Here is a 19,214-nt window from a genome sequence, read left to right on the forward strand (position 1 = left end):
ATACCAGTTCCCATTCTTTTGATTCTTTCTTTCTGATTTTTACAAATTTTGGGATCAAAGTCTTCTTTTTTTGTTTTGTTAAAAAAAACGTAATCAGTTTTCAAAATATTGCAAATTATGAACGTAGACATCACAGAGGAAACTGCTGTCCAAAAGCCTCTTCCTATGTATGTGATTTGAAACTGCACAGTTCAGGAGTACTTCCATCACACACTGGTAACTTCAGGTTCACAAAATCCTTACCTGTTGAGCCCTTGGCAATATCCGATATCAGGATTTCTCCACGAAAAGGCCAGCAGCACATTTCGCAGCTTCTGGATCCCTTCGGATGTGGGAGAAGAATAATGTTTGTTGTTTGGCAAAGTTCTCAGTAGATCCAACTCGATCTGTTTAGAGGCAGGATTTTGTTTTTCTAGGGCGCTTTGAAGCAAGGTTTGGAAGTACTCGGGAACAGTGCTGTCCTTGAATTTTTTAACGTGGAGGTTGACGCACCATTTCCACACCTTGGAGCGATGCTCGTGTGGAATTCCAGATCGAATAAGATTCTTCAGTTCTGCACAGCGCATCATCTCTCTATTCATTGTACTTGCAAGATAATTTTCCCATTTTACCCCTGTGGAAATCTCCCGATTTTCACTGAGAGAAAGAGATCTCAGGTCCAAAGCTCGAGATTTTGCTACTAATTTCTCTTCCTCATCATCCTCTGGGACCGTCTGGAAACCATATATATCATATTCACTGAAAGGGAGGGAAAGAAAACAAAAAACAAACACAAAACGGCTCCTAAAGATGTGTTCAGCAGTCCCAAAACTCCCAAATTCCTACCCTAGTGTTACTTATTTATAATACCTCTCACGCCCCTCCCCCCAGTTTTAAGAACTTTTAATGAACAGCTATTATTTAAATATTTTCTCAGGTGTATCTTTTATATATTCTTTTTAAAAAGTTTTGTTCCCATATTGCAATATATAACACTACACAGATGAAGTGATTTAAGAACAGGGTCAAGTCCAGATGAGTCCATCCCCTCAGCAGCTATACAACAGTCGAGTCTAAATTTCATACCTCATCTCAAATTAAGAACAGAATTTATTTATGTGTCCAAAAGGATTTCAAAGATTAACTTCTTATTTCTGACTGAAAATATGTTCAAAGTCCCAGATCCTGCACATACACCCCTGCTCGTCTGCTCCTTAGTGTTAGAACCAGGCCCACTAGTCAAGATGCAACCATTTTCTGAGGTACAATATGTGATCCATGTAAGTGCAAGATGCTCTAGCTGCCAATGACAGTACTTCCTTTATTACTACAAATGATAATAACGTGGTCACAAAATAATTTTCATTCCTCCTCATGAACATTTCTTTTAGTAAAATTACCTGACCAGGTGTGGTTTGAAAAATGCTTGTTCTGGCTGTTCACTGGTTTCTGCTTTCAAGGCATCTTCCAGTAACTGGGTGATAACTTCACGAGCAGGGCTCTGCTCCTCAGAGCAAACAGGAGTTTTCACTTCTTGAAGCAAGATCAAGTATTTACTTTCTATCTGACAGAGTTTGGCTTCCAAGCTAGTGTACTGCAGGAAACAACATGTAGTATTTAAGGCATGTCTTCAGGAATTCAGTTTGTGCTACATATCTTTTAAAATAAGTTCCTTCTGTTTGTTTATATGTTGCTTAGAAACTTTTAAGTCAAGAACAGTCATGGCTTCCCAAGAAACAGAAGCACATCCTACCAAACCTTAGCTACAGGTATCCTGCCTTAGCTATGGCCACGTGCATGCTTTCTTAGCTCTGGGCAATGGAAAACTTTGTCATTTACATGCAGCTTCTCTGCACTCAAATTCTGCTTTACAGAAACAGACTTCCAAAGTTATGTTTACTGTAACATATTGATCCTTCATGTTCTGATGGGGAAAGCTCTACTTGGTGATGTATCACCAAAGCGAAACACGTCAAACACAATCATGTTCTTTCATATGTATTGTGCTTCTGCCAAAATTGAAGATACTGCTACTGTTTTTAGAAATGCACGTGCTTGTCTGCATAAGTTATTAAAATGATGCACTACTTAACATTGCTTTCAAGTCCACCACATTTTTCAAGAATCCACTCAGAAAGCTCAGTCTGTAAATCTTGATTCTGTTGCTTTAACACATTTGAACTGTTTCACTGCTGTTACACAGTTATGTTTCTGGAGAAGATTTACAACTGACTTTTTGAAAACTGCTTTAGACATCACCAAAATGAGAACATGCTTTGTGAGTCTGACCTTTGCCTGCCATTCTCTCTCTCTTGCTTCTGCATTTCTTCGTAGAGCAGAAAGTTCCAAAATCTCCTTATTTAAAAATTTATTCTGGGTCTTATAACCCTGGAGACTGTCCTGTTGATAAAAGAAAGCAAACTGGATTTTTAATAAAGGTATCTTACAGATAGCAAATGCTTGCCAGAGAAAGCATACCTCGAAACAAAGATCAAGCAGCTACTAATAGGTATACTAATAGCTACCAAAATCATTAGGATCAAATCAGGTGTTATCTTTAGTTTTCACAGAAGTCAAACACACAAGGCTAGATATGAGCATGGAGCCTTGCTCAACAGCAGGCAGCTGATGACTGCTTGTAGTCAAGAGACAGGAGCAGCCCTGCCATGCTGCCCCACTGGGCAGGAGAACAGCAACATGCACACTGAGCATGCCAGGGGGGTCATGGTGCTGCGTGTCAGCCAGAAGCACATGCAGTAGAAGAAATAGGGGCAAACATCCCTTGGGTTTTGGTTACCCTCACCAGCCCTCAGTAAAAGAACAAGTGTGATGTCTGCCTTCACGTAGAAATATAAAATGCTAACAACAAGAATTCCTCAGCTAACCCACGTGGCTCCAGGCTACAAATATTACCTATGAAACTTGTGGCTATGGGATGAGGGACCATCTCAACACTGCGCAGTACCTGAAAGCTCAGCTTCCTCCTGATACCACTGATTTCTACAGTTTCCATTTTGTTTTTTAAAATTTCCCAGGCTCATATACAGGGCATACTCATATCTTCTTATGTACTTTATTGCCTTATATTCCAAATGACTCGGAACTTTAATCTATTTGGAACAGAACATTTACCCAAAGGCAAGTAAGCACATTAAAGCAAAATGAGTAACTTGAGTAACTCCATTAAGAACCTCTGATGCATTCACTGAGGTTGGTTGGAGGAATAAAGTGCACGGGTAACACCATTACCAGTACAGGTTCTTATGTTCTTCTCTTCTCTTTTGCCCTCTTACATACCACATGCTCTTTATTTCCTCCCATTTGATTCTTCTTGATGGTTTTCCTCCATGCTAGTATTTTCCTCTTACCCTTACTTCTTTTCCTGCTCCTTTGGTTCTCACATCACTCCTCCTCCACACCAATGATTAATAACCAAAGTATGAGACATTGTACTACAGCTGTACAGATCAGCTCAAAGCATAGAAGTTGCCAGACAACAGTTCAAAGCGTAGATTCCAAGCAGAGAAAGCCTCAGGTGATGAGCATCTTGGAGAAATGCTGAAGTGAACTCCCCAAACCACACAGCAGACTAGCAAGTAGTTTGTATAGGCAGCAGAGATTTCCCTATCCATCAAGACAGAGACATTGCTCTTACTTTTAGCCTGTCCAGTTCCTGTAGTTCCTTATTAACACAAGTGGCCACGGGAGAATTTACTGATCCGCTTGGGGAGGATGAACTGTCCTCACACTCGCTGAGTTGGCGGGACAGTTTCATGATCACTTCATCTTTAGCTTGAATCGTTTCCATCAACATCCCCAGCTGCTCATTGAGCTCTCCGACTTTACATTTCAGATTCCTTACTTCCTGTTGAAGACTATCCTTTTCCAAATTCAACTTTTCAAGCTGGTTGTTGAGACCCAAAATCTGGTCATCTTTTTGGTGCAACAGCTCTAATTTGTCTTTGGGAACCCCTTCACAAAGACGGCTTGCAAAGTATTTATCATATTGGGAAGATCGCACTGTTTGCTGCAGAAGGCGCACGAGTTCCTGAGAATAAAAACAGCAGCAACAAAACAAAATGAATCGGAAAAAAACAAACAAACAAACAAACAGAAAGCTGTAGAATTTATAACAACTCAGAAATTTAATACCAAGCAAGAGAAATCTCTGAGATATTTATGTTCTTGCAGGCTTAACTATAGTACAGATATGGGAAAGATAACTAAAAGCTCGCTTCTCTACCACAGATGATTCAGAGAAGATATGAAGGAGGAAAAGAGCATGTGCTACTTGGCTAAACAGACAGTCTTGGCAGGTTTGTTCAGAAATACCTTCAACAAAACCAAGTAATTAACTCATTTACCACAAGGGAAAAAAAGGAACCTCTGTGGTCTTCACAAAAGACACCACTGACACCTTGCAACTTTTTAATGTTTTGTTGCTTTGTTTTTTTCTTTTTTTAATGTACCAATATTTCTACCATTTTTGCCTTCCATCCCATCACTAAAATTAAAAGTACAAGCATTGCTGTCCAGGGGAACACTCAGATCCAGGACCATTACAACATTTATTCACTTCCACAAAAGATGCTCACAGATGCACAGGTATACACACAGAAAAGTAGTTATGCTGAAAACCCTGCTTGCATCCTTGTTGGCATGAAATCCTGCTAATTCTTTCAAAAAAACCCAAAAAAACCAGTTTTCTGTACACAACATCTGATTATCTGCCAGGATCTTTCTAGACTCTGCGAAATACGAAAACTACGCAAATAAAACAAGTTAGTGAACACTGCACAAATGATAGATTTGTTCAGAGATCTAATCTTCAAGGGATGTAAAACTCGCTCCTTATTTAGGGCTTTCAGTAAACAAAGGTTCGTTTAGCACCATTATTTTCTAACAACCAGCCAGCTCTTTATGTATTTAGACGGCCATCAAGGGTAAACTAACAATTGCCATCCAGATTCATTTGCATCTGAGCACTTTGTCTGAAAGCTTAATTACCTTCTGGCTCAGAAGATCTTTCTTCAGCTTTTCCAACTCTTCCTGCTGGCTCTGATACTTCAGTTGCAGCTCAGAGACTAGTCTGTTGCCATTACCAGAATACCACTCCGTTGGAGAAGAGTCACTGCTGTTCCGGTTTTTGCTTGATCCAATCATGTCTTTCAAAGGGCGTCTCGTTTTTTGTGGAATGCGGCCAAAATCAAATGGGAAAGCTGAACTAGTCAGTCCTGCACAAAAGAATTCCTTCTAGTTCAGTTCACTTAATTAAAAGGCATTCCTAAGCATTCAAATTTCCTTTAAAAATATGTTCATTGAAATTAGACTCTTAACTACACTGAAATAGCTCAATACAACAGTGTTAAATTGCTTTCCCAGTTGCTTCCTTCAGTAGGAAGAATACGTAACTCACTCTCCCAACTCTCTCAGAACAATTTTCACTCAAATATATACTTGTGAAATAAAACACAAACAAAACTGCTTCATTACAGAAAATAAAAGGCACTCCCAACTGTAGCAAACTTAGATAATTATCTGCTTCGAAGTAATCACAGCACATCGTTCTTTTAAGATGCACTCAGTGTAGTTTCGCCTGTTTACAGAACCACACAAGAATTATTAGAGAGAAATATGTTTTCTAACAGATGAAACCAATTGGATTTCCTTAAGAGCTGAAGTGCTCCTAGGGAGCTGTACAGACATCCTCACAACGAGACTCCAAACATGGGCAACACGCAAGAACCAGTTGCAATATTCATAAACTACCAGTGCACCTATGCCCCTTTTCACCACTTCATCAGCAGGTCAGTATCATAAACGTGTGTTAGAGCCTAAAAGTCAATCTACTTCAATGTGTGACAGAAATTAGTAACCAAAAGCCCCAACTTATCCCTTCATCCTGCAATTCTGCACCCCAAGTGACAGAAGCAGAGAAGGTAATGTTCAAAGAGCCTGAAACAACAGGAAACGAGTTCTTGTGTGTTCTGTTCTATCTAAATGGCTGGAGACTCCCAAATACATCATACCAAAGTTACTTTTAAAATACTTCACAGAGCCCTGGATATGATTTGTGAACAAATGACAAGTTTTCACTTATTTTCTGGAGATACAGATATCACAGTGAGCTACATGAAAGGAGGAAAGGCATGAGCTCCTCTCCCTTCCTCACACGTCTACCTTTATTTCCTTCTGCCAAGTGCTTCCTCTTTTCTTCCAGGGCCATGGAGTCCTCCAAATCTTTTGGGGTTGCATCCAGCAGCTCCCACTCTTCACTTGTATAAAATACACTCCTACGGTTTTCATTATTTCCTTTTCTCAAAGAGGACATGGAATTCCTGTGAAAAACACAGCAGAAAAAGTGGCAAAGATTTCTCAACTGCGTACTCATTTTAGAAAGTGGTTTTTCAAGACAATCATTGCTGTCAAAACAATGCAAATGATAAATAAGCCCAGAGACATAACCAAAACCAAATAAAGGCTCAAGGAAAACAAAGCACGTCCTATTAAACAGCACCTGCTACCAACTGCTGTACATTTCAAGACAGAAGAATTTTTTTTTTTTACTATAAGTTAATATTTTGGAAAGGTCTTTTGAATCGTCCTCTGTTCTACCCTTGTTATGGCAGAGAGAAAAAAAGATGAATTAAAGATTTAGAAGCAGCATCTCTTTTCACTGATTGGTTATTTCAGCTCAGCCTTTTAGGAAAATGGCCCAGTATTAAACAGACTAGCATGCAATCAAAGTGCACGTATGTTATCATATCATATTCTGTATTAACATCAAACTCAGGATCATCCAAGGGACCTGCTGCTGCAGCTGCTTAGCAGTTATTCCTTCCTGAGGTGGAACGTTGCCAATTCATCTGCAAGGACATTTCAGATTCAACCTCTGAACTCCAAACAGATAATTCTATAAAAGAACAATTTTTTCCACAAACAAGATGAGATTCCCCTACCCAGCTTCCCCCACAACGATCATGCTGTCAGAAATGTATGATCCATAGTACTAGCACTGCACAGCAGCATCTTTCTTCAATTACAGAGGATTCCACAGCAATCCACGTGAACCAGCCTAGTGTTTTAGATAAAAAGCCAGAAAGAGATATGTTTGGTATCCACATGTTTGACACACAGCTGTTAGAGTCAGAAGCCCACAGAGATGCTTTCGCTTTGCCAGCCCCATTCTTTCTTCCAACTCTGCAAGCTGGAGGCAGAAAGTAAGCTGTACTGCACCTCTGTGATCAGTCTGTGATCCAGTCCCACCTGTGATCAGATGACAAATATCCTGCCAGGCTGAAAATGAAGTCTAGGCTAATCGTTAGGCAGTGCCCGATTCCTACAGTCTGGTGAACTGATTAACTACCAAGCACAGGTCAAAAAATAATACTGAATTATTAGTTATTAATAAAATTATTTTAACAACAAATTTGAAGGGGTGACAGATACCGAGTTAAACAACACCTTTAATTTTCTTCCAGCCTTCTTAGCAAAAAAGATCACAATTTCTGTTAGGGGCAAGGATTCCTTTTCTATTATTTACAGTCAATAGCTCAAATTAGGTGACGATCAACATATCACCCAGGGCACCTTCAATTATAATCAGCTGGCATCTCTCCAGCTATTCTCTGAAGAGTGCTTACAGTGCAAGCCCCCAGCTGCCTGTTCTGCTCTTGGTCAGCTTCTGTATATAAAACATGTCCAAACACCACCTTTGAAAGAAGCTGGAAGAATCACAAGAAACAAGTCATATGACTCCCAGGAAACCTTCAGAAACTGCTGTTACACCCAGGAATAATCACAGCTGAAGCCGAATTTAGTATAGCTCTGGCACAGCACCAAACTGGCACAGCTTCATTGTGTTCTATTAGATTAAAGCTAATTGAATTTACAATAAAAAAACAACACACATTTATGTTCCTGTGCACAGTATGACAAGTATAATCTATTTAAAACTTGAACATATGATCTACTGGTTCTGTATTTCTAAATATTTGGTTATAAGTCGTATTTTCTGATTATACAATTTGAGGTTATTACAGTTCAGTGTACTTTCAATTCTGTATTTTACACCAACAAGAGATGCAAGAAAGTGAGAGCTTTAAGATGAAAAAATGCAGAGTTGAATGTTTGTGTATGCCAATTAGTACTTGAAAAAAGATTTTTAAAAAGAAGAAAACAACCATTCAGCTTTAGGTACTGTAAGTATACATACAGCTTAACTCAAAGACACATTGCTCGCCTTCTTCCAATTATTAGTTTATTGCTGCTACTTAGGATGTAAATGCTATAGCAATAGCTTCTCAAGCAATCACATCATAAATGCACTCAGGAGAAAGGTAAGTCTGTCAGTAAGACACATAATAGGTACTTAAGTACACCCTCCTAGCAACGTAGGACTGGCTGTATCAGAGATGCCTCAATTCATTCTCTTGCACTGGGGTTAAAACTAGTCCCTATCAATAGCATACACACATCTTCTGAAGGGGATTAGACAAAAAAAGAACAACAAAAAAAGAACAGAAGAAACAAACGACGCAGTATGAAAAAGCTTCAGTGGCATTTTCTGACATACTTATTTCCACAGATCTGCATGGACTCCAAACTGTTAGGATCACAGCCATACAGAAAAAGGCCAACACTTTGATGTTGTGCTAGAACATCTGCTGGGCCACTGCCATGATGAGCAACTCCCTCCAAACAAAGGGCTTCCCAACCCGACATCTGCTGACAGCCTATCTGTTGTGTTAAAAAGAAACAGCACAACACACCGACCAGGCAACACCGAAAAGCTTACCCTGACACTGCCCTTCTAGCTAGACTTCCTCAAAGAACATCTGCAATTCAGAGAAAACAAAATCAAGAAGAAAGTTTCAAAATACCAGACATGCTCTTAAAATTATCCTATCTAGCAGAAATTGCTTCATGGAATTTTCCTGGTATTGTGACCAAACTTAAAGTTCTACCAGGTCAGACAGTGACAGGTCATCTTTACTAGAACTTAAATGGTGGTCTATACAGACACTTAAAAATTAAAAAAAAGTGCACCACTTTATGATCTTTTAGATCTCCATGCTCAACAGGTAAGCTTCAAAAGGGCTTAACTCACAACACTAATAAAGCAAACAACATTCCTGGGAGCTTAAGAGGACCATGGTCTAGTTACCAAAGCCACAGCTCAGCTTTATGAATTGCTCTGTGATGCTCCTGTAATGTCCTTTGAGTAGATGCTGAAGGCTCACCTATGTTGGCAAAGCCAAGTGTAAAAACAATCAATGAAGTCACAAACAAGAGAGCTGGAAACCACTAGGACTGCTTTCCTTACAACAATTAATACTAAAGATTGAACTCCAAAAGAGTGAGAAGGTAAAATGCGGTTTTGCTGTTGTTCAGAAGGAACCTATCACACTTACGCTCAGGAATTCAAACTACATTCATTTAAAATTGATAGGATTTCAGAAAGAAAACTTCCTCTTTCAGCAACGATCATTCTCCCACATCATCAACTTACTTGAGTTCAGTGCTCCATTGTTTAAGTGAGAAATTGATGGCACTTGGTTGGACTGGCGCAGGCTGGGAAGCTGCTTGCTCCCCTACTAGGTCTGTAGGAGAAGTCTCCACAGCTAGGATATTTCTAGCTCTCTCTGCTGAAGCATTTTGGCTGAGGATACTCAAATCTATTAAAAAAGACAAAGAAAAAAATGAAGAAAAAAAAAAAAAAGGAAAACTTTCAGTAAGTAGCAGAACAGCAGAAGTAATACATTACTGAATTATGAGCATAGAATCACTGGGGGGAGGGAGAAGAAACCCAAAACCACGTCACGTCTGCAATGTTTCTTTCCTGAAACAATCAAAATCAATGTAATCTATCACGAGGAGCATTATAAGGCATATAAGATGAAATGAATGTAACCTCACTCAAACAGGTAACTAACTTATTTGCCGTCTTATCTGCTGGAGGCATTGAGGGCCAGCTTAGATGAGACCCTGGGCAACTTGGTCTAGTTCCTGATCTAGTGGGTGCAAACCAGCCACAGCATGGGATTCAAACTGGATGACCTTCAAGGTGACTTCCAACCCAACTCATTCTCTAAGCCCAGCTCCTCTTCTTGAAAGCTATGTAACACAGCTAACAGTGACAGAACTTGGAACTTGACTAGTCCTCAGTTGTCTTTTAACAAAGTTAATCAGTCAGACACCTACCACTGGTTTATCATAAACAGCAGCTTCTGCTCTATAATCTCAGCTGGTGAAAAACAAAAGTACATTTGAAAAATATCAACTAAGCTCACCAATCACAGCACAGAAAGTCAGTTGAAACAGGAGTAGAGAAAAGCAACACTGAAGGAATACATCAATAAAAGTGACCCAGGATTTAAGGATGGAGTTCAACAGCTTAATTGGGTAAGAAAGCTGGAGAAAGTTCACCTGCTTTCTATACTGTCAAAAACACACAAAGAGCAAGGCAAAAGGAAAAGGAGAAGAAAAAAAAAAGGAGTTAGTTCCATTATTTAATATTATTATAGGGAGGGATGCAGCAAGAACCATCTTCCCTACAAACTCCTGCCTGTGAGGACATGCAGAGCAGTGCCAAGAGGGAGAAAAAAAAACCAACCAACCAAAAAGCCCCACATACATCACTTAGCAACTGGATTTTGTTTTTAAACCACTGACTGATATTACCCATGTCCATACCTCCTGCAATGAGCAATGAGGGAACATCACACACCTATTTGTGAACGTCTTAACAAGTATTTCAAGAATAACAGTTGAAAGATGAAAACTCAAGTCACAGCTCACCCTAACACTTTGATACCTGTGCTTTGGATGTTTCCTTAAGATACAAAATGACTAACTAATAACATTGCTACAGGCTCTTCTGCTAAGAAAGACTTCTGCTAAGAAAGACTACTACAGATAATAAATCCAGTACTAGATAACAAAAAATAGACAAAAGGATAGTAAGCAATTTTATTTTTGGACTGAAGACAGACTTCTTCCCATTCAAAATGTTAGTAATGGCACCTGTACACAAGCAAAAGCACAAGCAAAAGAAACCAACTTGTATGCTCCAGTATGAAGTACTGGATTCAATGACTGAAGTCACTGAATGCACAATAAAGGTTTTTGTTGTTGTTGTTGCTCTTTGTTTGTTTGTTTTTTAAACAAGACACATAGATTCATCATCAGCTTGAAATCAGGCCCCTAAGGAGATCCCAAACTTCACAGGAAACCTTTACAGTACCTGTTTAAAAAGCAAAAAGAATCATTCAGGGTTTTCCCACTCTCCCCAGAAGAATCCTGACTCTTCAAGAGCTCCATTGATGTTAAAGTCATCATTGAGATCTGTCCTCAAAAATGAGGTGCTACAGATGCACTCCCAAACTAAATATAATGCAGCTTAACTGCCAGCTGTCCTTAAAAGGGATGTGTCTGCTCAGCCCAGGCACCCCCAGATATTTCTTGCAGTGGATTTAATACACTGGAAAAACCACAAAAAACAACCAACAAACACACACCACCCATCACAGTCCTACAACACACTGCTTAGATTGCTGATTCAACAAAGCCCAACCAACAGTTTGGAAGAAAGAAAGCCATTAGGTCAGTGATCCAAAGTGATGGGTCTTTTTCACTTGGTTTTGCTGGACCCCAAGCAAAGCACGAACGAGGGCACAGTATCTACACAAGCTGTGGAGACATGAGATGTGTTTCACACCACTTGAATGCTGAGGAAAGTAGCAGAAGGAGTGGATTTGGTGTCAAACCTTACTAATGTTTCTGATCCAATGGTCTGCTCCCAGAAGAGGGCACTCCTGTCTCTACTACTCTGACTTCCATCTTCAGCTGCTAAACCTTGCTCCCTCCCCCCCACCAGCTCTGCAAGTCACCTGACTGTATAGTAAACATATTCCATTCAGTAATCCAGCTGGAAACAGAACAAAACGCAGCCCTCCCTCTTGGCTAAGCTTCGACTTGAATCAACTCAGCACAACATCAAACACCACAAACAATGCAAGAAAGTGCCTAGCAGAGTGAGAGGCTTTTGGTAGAACCAGACAGGCTTAAAAGAACAAAGCTGTGTGACCACTTCTGGCAGCAGCAGCAATATGTATATTTTTGCAGCATATGGTTTAACAAGCTGCTAATCAAAGGGGCTGCCACCAGAAAGGTGATCCTTCAAGCAGTGGGCAGCTATTAAATCAGCACAGCTGAACCAAAGGCTGAGCTCCTCAGGCCAGCTGTGCTTGAGCAAGCAGTCACAAGCAACTGCTCTCAAATGAAAGCAGTAAACTGGGTTAGAGGACAACACAGCCACATGGGATCTGACATGGGAGAGCACAGAAGGGAGGGGACAAAGACATCTTAACATTCTTCTGACAATATGAGCAAACTGAAATCGATAAAATATAACATTTGTTGATGAAGTACGTCCGACCTCAAATCAGAATCCAAACCTGAAGGAGCTTTACTAATCTACTTAACTTGGCAAAGAACAGGATTTCTTAATGTGGTCTTATTTATTGGTAACAGAGATAAACAAGCAAGCCTTTTTTGTAACAATACAGGAATCAAACAATTCAGAAATGTCTTAGCAATGAAGACAAAACACAGAATAATTCATACTACATTTTTTGTGTTTTACACTACTGTGAAATCTGTTTTTAAAGAAACCAAGGGGTTTCAGAAGAGATAAAATCACACATCAAATGGCACTTATGCCAAGTAACTTCCACAGATGCAAAGTTCAACTAGTTACTTAAGAACAAGATATAACAAAGAACTTCCAGAGATGACCCCTCCATCTTTCCTCCACACTGTGTTTATTGCCCATTAGGAGATACCAAACAGAAGCACACATCATTTTCACTCAGATTTTCCACCTACCAGGACTGTCTTTGGCAACAAGACCTTTGGAAAAGTCACTCGGTGTAGGAGAAGTCCGACTGTCCCTTTTGGCTGCATCAAGGTTGTTACAATATTCCCACCTCTTCTGCTGAAGTTCCTGAAGCCAGTAGGTCATATCCTGACGGGTTGCAGCCTACAGCACAGAGAAGCAGAGCACTAATGAGATCAGTCCATCTCTGGTATCTGAATTTGCTAATTCCAAGCACAATACAGAAAGCAACGACCCAGATCTCTCTGCTGGTCTGCAAATTATGATTACCCCAATCAAGGATGATCTAAAGGAAATAATCACTAATGGACTCAACACACGCTGTGAATGTACCTTGACTTCCACGCCAAACCCACCTTCCCTTTTCCTCCAGTTTTAACTCAAACATTAGAGAGCACAGCAATATGCTATATTTCACACACAAAGCACTGTTCAGACACAACTACAATTCCACATCACAGAAAGAGCCCCATGCACAGAAAAATTCCTGCCTTCCTTACTTCATTTTCTTTGCTACCAGCAGAAACCAACAACATAAGAAGGCGCTGTGATGCCATCTACTTCCATAGCTAAATCTCTTCATTGTGTCAGTTGATTGTACCATGAGTTAACCATCTTCTATACAGAGGGTGTATTAATAATACACACAGACATTTAATCTACAAGCCTACATTCATTATAATGACATAAGTCAAACATCTTTAAGCTTCAGTCTGAATCATAGCTGCAGGATTCATTTCATAATATGTCAAATCACGGCCTTCGGTATCAGTAAGAGACTAAATGATGGCAGAAGGCATTGCAGGTGCTCCCTCAAGAGTTATTTTTGTTACAAAATATACACTCAACAGCCAATCTGGAACAAACACTTGGCACCGGTAACAGGGCATGTTGAGGAGTACAAAGTTAATGCTGTGAAAAGGCACTCACCTGAGCCCTGAGGCCTGTAAGGGACATGCTACAGCGGGGAAATAAATACTGGTGGGAGGTGGATGGCTGGACTGGGTGACCTTGGGGGTCCTCTCCAACCTTGGTGACCCTATGGCCCTAAGCACGCACAGTGCTTAGCTTGCAGCTGGTCTTTCTCCTAACTGCTCCCCAAGTGCCTGTTGGCATTATTAATAAAAAAATCCGCTACCTGTACAAATGACTGTTTGCTCTGCAGACAAACTGAATTTCTAGAAGCTTCCTATTTTGTTCATCACAACTGAAAGGGATGCCTACATATGGCAGAGCTGCAAAAGCATGAAGATGCCATTTCCTTTGCGCAGAAATACACTCAGCATTGCACAAAGCACACAAATGGCACAGACTAATCTTCATTCCTGCTCTAAGAACACTTTTGGCCTCGTCAAATGGAAGATCCATTTACCATCGTATGTCAACTCAGAGCAGCTAATTTCAAGACAGAGCATTAGTAATACAACAAACAAGAAGCGATGCTCCCCCAGGGCGCTCTCTGCTTCAGCAATCTGCAATATTTGCTTTTAGCAATCATAAAGACAGGTTTTTATTTTATAATTTGGCATTCTGTACCCATACAAATTTTAAGATCTACACATCCCATGGCAAATGGCTCCAAAGCACCATTCAAGCAAGCCGGTCAGAAAACCAAGACTGTCATTCCTGGAGCTGATGCTGCAGACCCTCTCAGCAGATCAAATGCATAACACAACACAGAACATGGGAATCTGAGCAAGTAAGCATCAATAATGCAAACCAAGCAGTGAAATAAACCAGTGACACACGAGGACACTGCAGGTTCACCTTCCTCAGCTGGTATGACATAGGTGTAAGCAACACACACCTGCTCCAAAATGGAAGTCTTGTCTATTTAGTCTTGCCTGCTCATAGGCACCCGGGGAAAAAGTATTTGCCTTAAAGAAGAGAGGGGAAGAGACTTGTTTAAATGTGAGATTTACCAGAAAGTGCCAGAGAATTCATACACTGCAAAGCCAACCCACACAGCCATCACAGGCACCTCTGGAACAACCAGCACAGTAGGACCTACACAGCCTACACACCCAGTCACTCTCTGCAAGGCATACGTGCTTCCCTTCCACCTCCAGCACCAAAGGATTTCCCCTGGAGGTCTGCCCAGCAGCAAGCGTCCATTTGCAGTACATCTGAGAACCTATGCTTCCTTTAGAAGCGCACACAGGCCTCGTCCAGTTATGTATTACCGTGCTCGAGCTCAAGAAAACCACTGCGTCTTCAAAGAGCTTCCACTAACACAGGATGTAATATGTAGGTGGTTCTCTCTGCTACCACAACATCGCTAATGAGGCAATACAACACACACCTACAATTAGCTTCTGCCCACGACTAGTTCAACGTAATGAGTCCTGCTAACATCCTGCACCGTTACCCTCTTGCTAATGCTGTTTAGTAAAAACAAATTTGTTTTATTGGAGCTGCTGCTTGCTGTTGTTACCCAATTCCCATTTACACCCATCCAGTGCTGGCAGCAAATACATACCCTCAGCTGCTCAGTGATGGCACTGACACACAGGGGTCAGCAGGTACAGTCCTGCAGTGTAAAACAGGACCACAGTGCACCCTGAGTCTCACCCTCCCTGTTTTAAGTCATTTTCCCTAGGATTCCTCATCACAATGCTGCCGCAGCCCGCTTGTCTGACATTCCTCCTCCAAATACATGACCTTCCTTTTCTTTTTTGTGGAGATTTCCACTTCCTTTGAACACTGTTGGCTGAGTTTACGCAGGCATCTTAATTATTTACTTTACAAGTTAAAGAATTATACAGAACCCTTCTGTTAAGATGGCCTTTTGTTTCTACAAAACTGCCTTAACATCTCATAGAACACAAGTTTCTCTCTTCCCCTACTCCTAAACAAACAACAGGGAAATCTGCAAACACTCAAAAGCAGCCACTTCACCTGTCAGAGACGGGAACTCTCCCACGCCTGCCCCATTTTCACGGCTTCCCTGAGTATTTGGCTGCTGGTCACCATCAGAGACAGAATGTGCAACCAAGAGCTGCATGGATCAGCCATGGCAAAGAACCTTCAGTTGTACTCAGCTACTGCATGGCTCTTCAACAAGACAGAGCCGCAGCAGGCCAGTGACATTTTAAGGGAGGCGTCTTTTGCAGGAAGAAAACCACCATAAATGGAATATCAGGGAGGATCTGTATCTGCAAGATGACACCTATTTTGACAGAGAGATATTCTCACAACAGAACAGAACCCGAAACAATGTAAAGAGCATTCATGTCTTAGAGATGTACAAAGCCTCAGACTTACAAAGTTGTCATTTGAACTGGAATTGTCATCTGAACTGGGGCCTGACAAGGAACTGCCATTGCCAACCCACAGGTAGCAGCAGAAGATAAGGTAACTCAAGAGAGACAGAAATGATGGAAAACGGTTATCATTTACTTAAAACCATCCCCCCCACATTGTGTGAAGGATGCTATAGGACCTGCCTTCTTCCAATGCACAAGTAACATGAACAAAAAATTATCTGGAGGAATCTACTGCACAGTGCCATCCCCTACCTGGACCACACATGCCAATATGACAGACTTGGAGGAAGAGCCTGAAGAAATGTCAATAAGCAGATGTTCCATTTTGAGAAAACATTTGCCACAATCCTTTTCTGAATGTAGAAATGTTGAAAGAAGAATCACCATCAAAAATGAGCATTTCTTTAGGACTTACTAACCCTGCTGTGTGCAAACAGCAGGTGTTGAGCCAGATAAGCTCTCTGGAAAGCAGCCCAATTTTAGCTAAAGCACTGAAACCACTAACGGGCAAAGTCACAAGTCTGACCAGCTCTGGAAACAAAGCTCTTTTATCTCTTGAATTAGTCTATCATTGCCTCCAACTCACCCTTCTCCACACGGAAGTCAACCATGTCAGCAGACACAGAGCATCACTACAGGTCAGTGCTTCATTGCCTCAGGAGCAAATGAACAGTGCCATAAGCCACGACAGACACTACTTTAAAAATGAACTTAGAAACAACTCACTTCAATTGCTGTGAAGGCTGCAGTACTAGATTTTTTTTTCTTGGTCAGATGCTATCAAACTGAGGAACAAACCACAAGCATATCACACTGTCCTCAGTTCCCACTAAATTACAAAGCCTGAGCAATCCAGATGACGAAATCATTACATTAACAAAAAAATGAGGCATTATGAAGAAATAATGCATTCCTGAACAGCACCATCACTGCAATCTGGAATTCCAGTTGCTTATTTCTTACTGCTCTTCTCAGCTGAGAAGACTGAATGAGAAAGACCAGATCATGAGATCTGGAAATTCTGAACAAGCAGCAAATTGAGGAAAATAAGGCATGTGAGTTAGAGGGCGAAGGCAACATTTCATTTGATTTTCTTCCTCGTGCTCTGTGTGCAATGTTTTCTTCATAAATGAAACCACATTTCTTTTCAGCAGGGACTGGAACAGACAGCGGTTTGGTTTCCCTATCCTGAATTCATTCCTATTTCTACCTAATTTAGCTACGATGTATTTTTATAGGCCTTCAAGATCTACCACATTGGGTAGAAGAAAATTAATTCCAGCCCCAAAAGCCTTAACCCCTGGTGAACCACACAACTGCCAAAGACCAGTTGGTTCCTAACATCTCTCATGTTTTTCACTTACTCCCTATCTATTATGTAAGTGCTTATGATGTGATACCATTCTAAAAGGCAACCACTTGGCTACTTTAAGGCAAGTGTTGAAACAATATAGGGGGTAGAAGGTGCAAAATTACTTCTGCATGTTGCAGAACCAACCTTGGCTTTTCTGTTTCCGTAAGGGAAACGCAGAGAGCTCCAACTCATATCAGTTCTTTCCCAAAGAGTACAGCAAGAAACAACTAAGGAAAGGAAGGGCAGAGTAACGTCATGGCCTAAAAGGTACCAAGAGAAACACTAAAAAGGAAACCTCCTGTTGCTTACATTTGTGCATGGCAGCTGAGGCCAATGTGAGCCCTGTGCCTGGGGCTGCTGCAGCAGCACTGTTCGACACACGAGTTGCTCATGGCACTATGTGCTTTCTTGGAGGTTTCTACAGCAAAATAAATAACAGAAATCACTCAATAGTAGCTAATGAACAAAGCAACCCCTACATTAACTCTGCCATTTTAACTTCTACAAGATGAATGCTGAGTGCTAAGGTAGGTTCACAGAAAGTGACGAGAACTTTTAAGGCTATAGGAAAAAAAAAAAAAAGTTGTTTTTACAAGTGATCACAAGCAGAACTGCTGACTGCATCGCTCTGCTTTAACCAGATATACTCATGATGATTACCACATTAGTTTTCCAGCTGGATAACTTATTTAATCTTTACCAAAGTATGTCAATGATTCCTAACTTTGATAAATGCTTACATTTTGGGGAGAAAAAAAAAGCACGCAATCACATTGTGCAGCATCAGCATTTGTGATCTCTGTCCGTATCTCTGCTGTTTCTCTGCTCTGTGTGTGTGTGTCTGAGCAACAACGAGAGGCGTCAGCCAGCCCGCTGTTTAGTCTGCAGCCCGCGGGATGCACGCGATAACGGCTAGGCTATCAGGAAACGATCCTCCTTCCTCCTCCTCCCTCCCAAAGCAGAGATGAAGGCTATTGCCACGCACCAGCTGCTCAAAACAAGCGGTGGGCTCCAGCCTGCACTCACAGGGATTGCACTCCAGCCCAGGCGGCAGGGCAGGGCAGGGCAGGGCCCTCCCGTGCAGGACAGCACTTGGGAAAAGGCTCGGCAAGGAAAAGATGACACAAAGGCTCGGGGCCGCCCGGCACCGCGCATCGCCAAGTATCTGTTTACCCCGGAAACCAGCGGCCGAAAGCAGCGCGGAAAGCCCCATGCGGAGCCGGGAGGCGCGGCTCCGAGCCGTTCCGAGCGGAGCCGGGAGCCCCGGCCCCTCCGAGCGCCGCGGTGCCCGCTCGGGGCCGCCCGGCCCGGCCTACCTTCAGCACGGCCACGGCGCCGCCGGGCCCGCGCACCTCGAAGGCGGCCGCCTCGTCACCCGCGGCGGCGGCGGCGGCGGCCTCGGGCTGGTGGTAGCCGAAGCAGGCGGAGGCGATGTCGATGTGCCCGAGGGGCAGCGCCTCCTGCGGCCCCTTGAAGTAGTAGAGGTAGCAGCGGCGCGGGTCGAAGACGAACCAGCGACTGCGGAAGCCGCGCAGCGGGCCCTTCCCCGACAGCTTCTGCAGGTAGCCGCACAGCTTGGGGGCTCCCGGCCCGGCCCTCTCCCCCGCCGGGCCCTCGTCCCCCTCCGAGCCCGCCGCCGGCATCGCCTCTCCCCGCCGCCGCCGCGCTGGGAGCGGCCGGGCCGCGCCGCCTGACGGGACTCGTAGTGCTCGCAGTG

At 42.2% G+C, this 19,214-nt stretch overlaps 1 protein-coding gene across 7 annotated transcripts in view; it reads right to left on the bottom strand.

The window, feature by feature from the left end:
• Nucleotides 1-19,214, bottom strand: part of TBC1D2B (TBC1 domain family member 2B) — a 34,193-nt gene that overhangs the window by 11,168 nt on the left and 3,811 nt on the right. For 2 of the 7 annotated variants that reach the window (XM_048956168.1, XM_048956169.1), the window contains 8 exons: nt 12,868-13,021; nt 9,491-9,656; nt 6,160-6,317; nt 4,987-5,213; nt 3,635-4,027; nt 2,269-2,379; nt 1,380-1,573; nt 244-738 (listed from right to left, as the gene is read on the bottom strand). In XM_048956168.1, coding sequence (XP_048812125.1) covers nt 244-738; nt 1,380-1,573; nt 2,269-2,379; nt 3,635-4,027; nt 4,987-5,213; nt 6,160-6,317; nt 9,491-9,656; nt 12,868-13,021 — 1,898 coding nt within the window. Of the gene's footprint in view, nt 1-243; nt 739-1,379; nt 1,574-2,268; nt 2,380-3,634; nt 4,028-4,986; nt 5,214-6,159; nt 6,318-9,490; nt 9,657-12,867; nt 13,022-13,807; nt 13,850-15,356; nt 15,874-16,395; nt 16,636-18,813; nt 19,210-19,214 lie in introns of those variants that run through there. The other 5 variants (XM_048956165.1, XM_048956163.1, XM_048956166.1 and 2 more) reach the window with 5 other exon arrangements.

This window comes from Lagopus muta, chromosome 10, assembly GCF_023343835.1.
Source record: "Lagopus muta isolate bLagMut1 chromosome 10, bLagMut1 primary, whole genome shotgun sequence".
Classification (NCBI taxonomy): Eukaryota; Metazoa; Chordata; class Aves; order Galliformes; family Phasianidae; genus Lagopus; species Lagopus muta.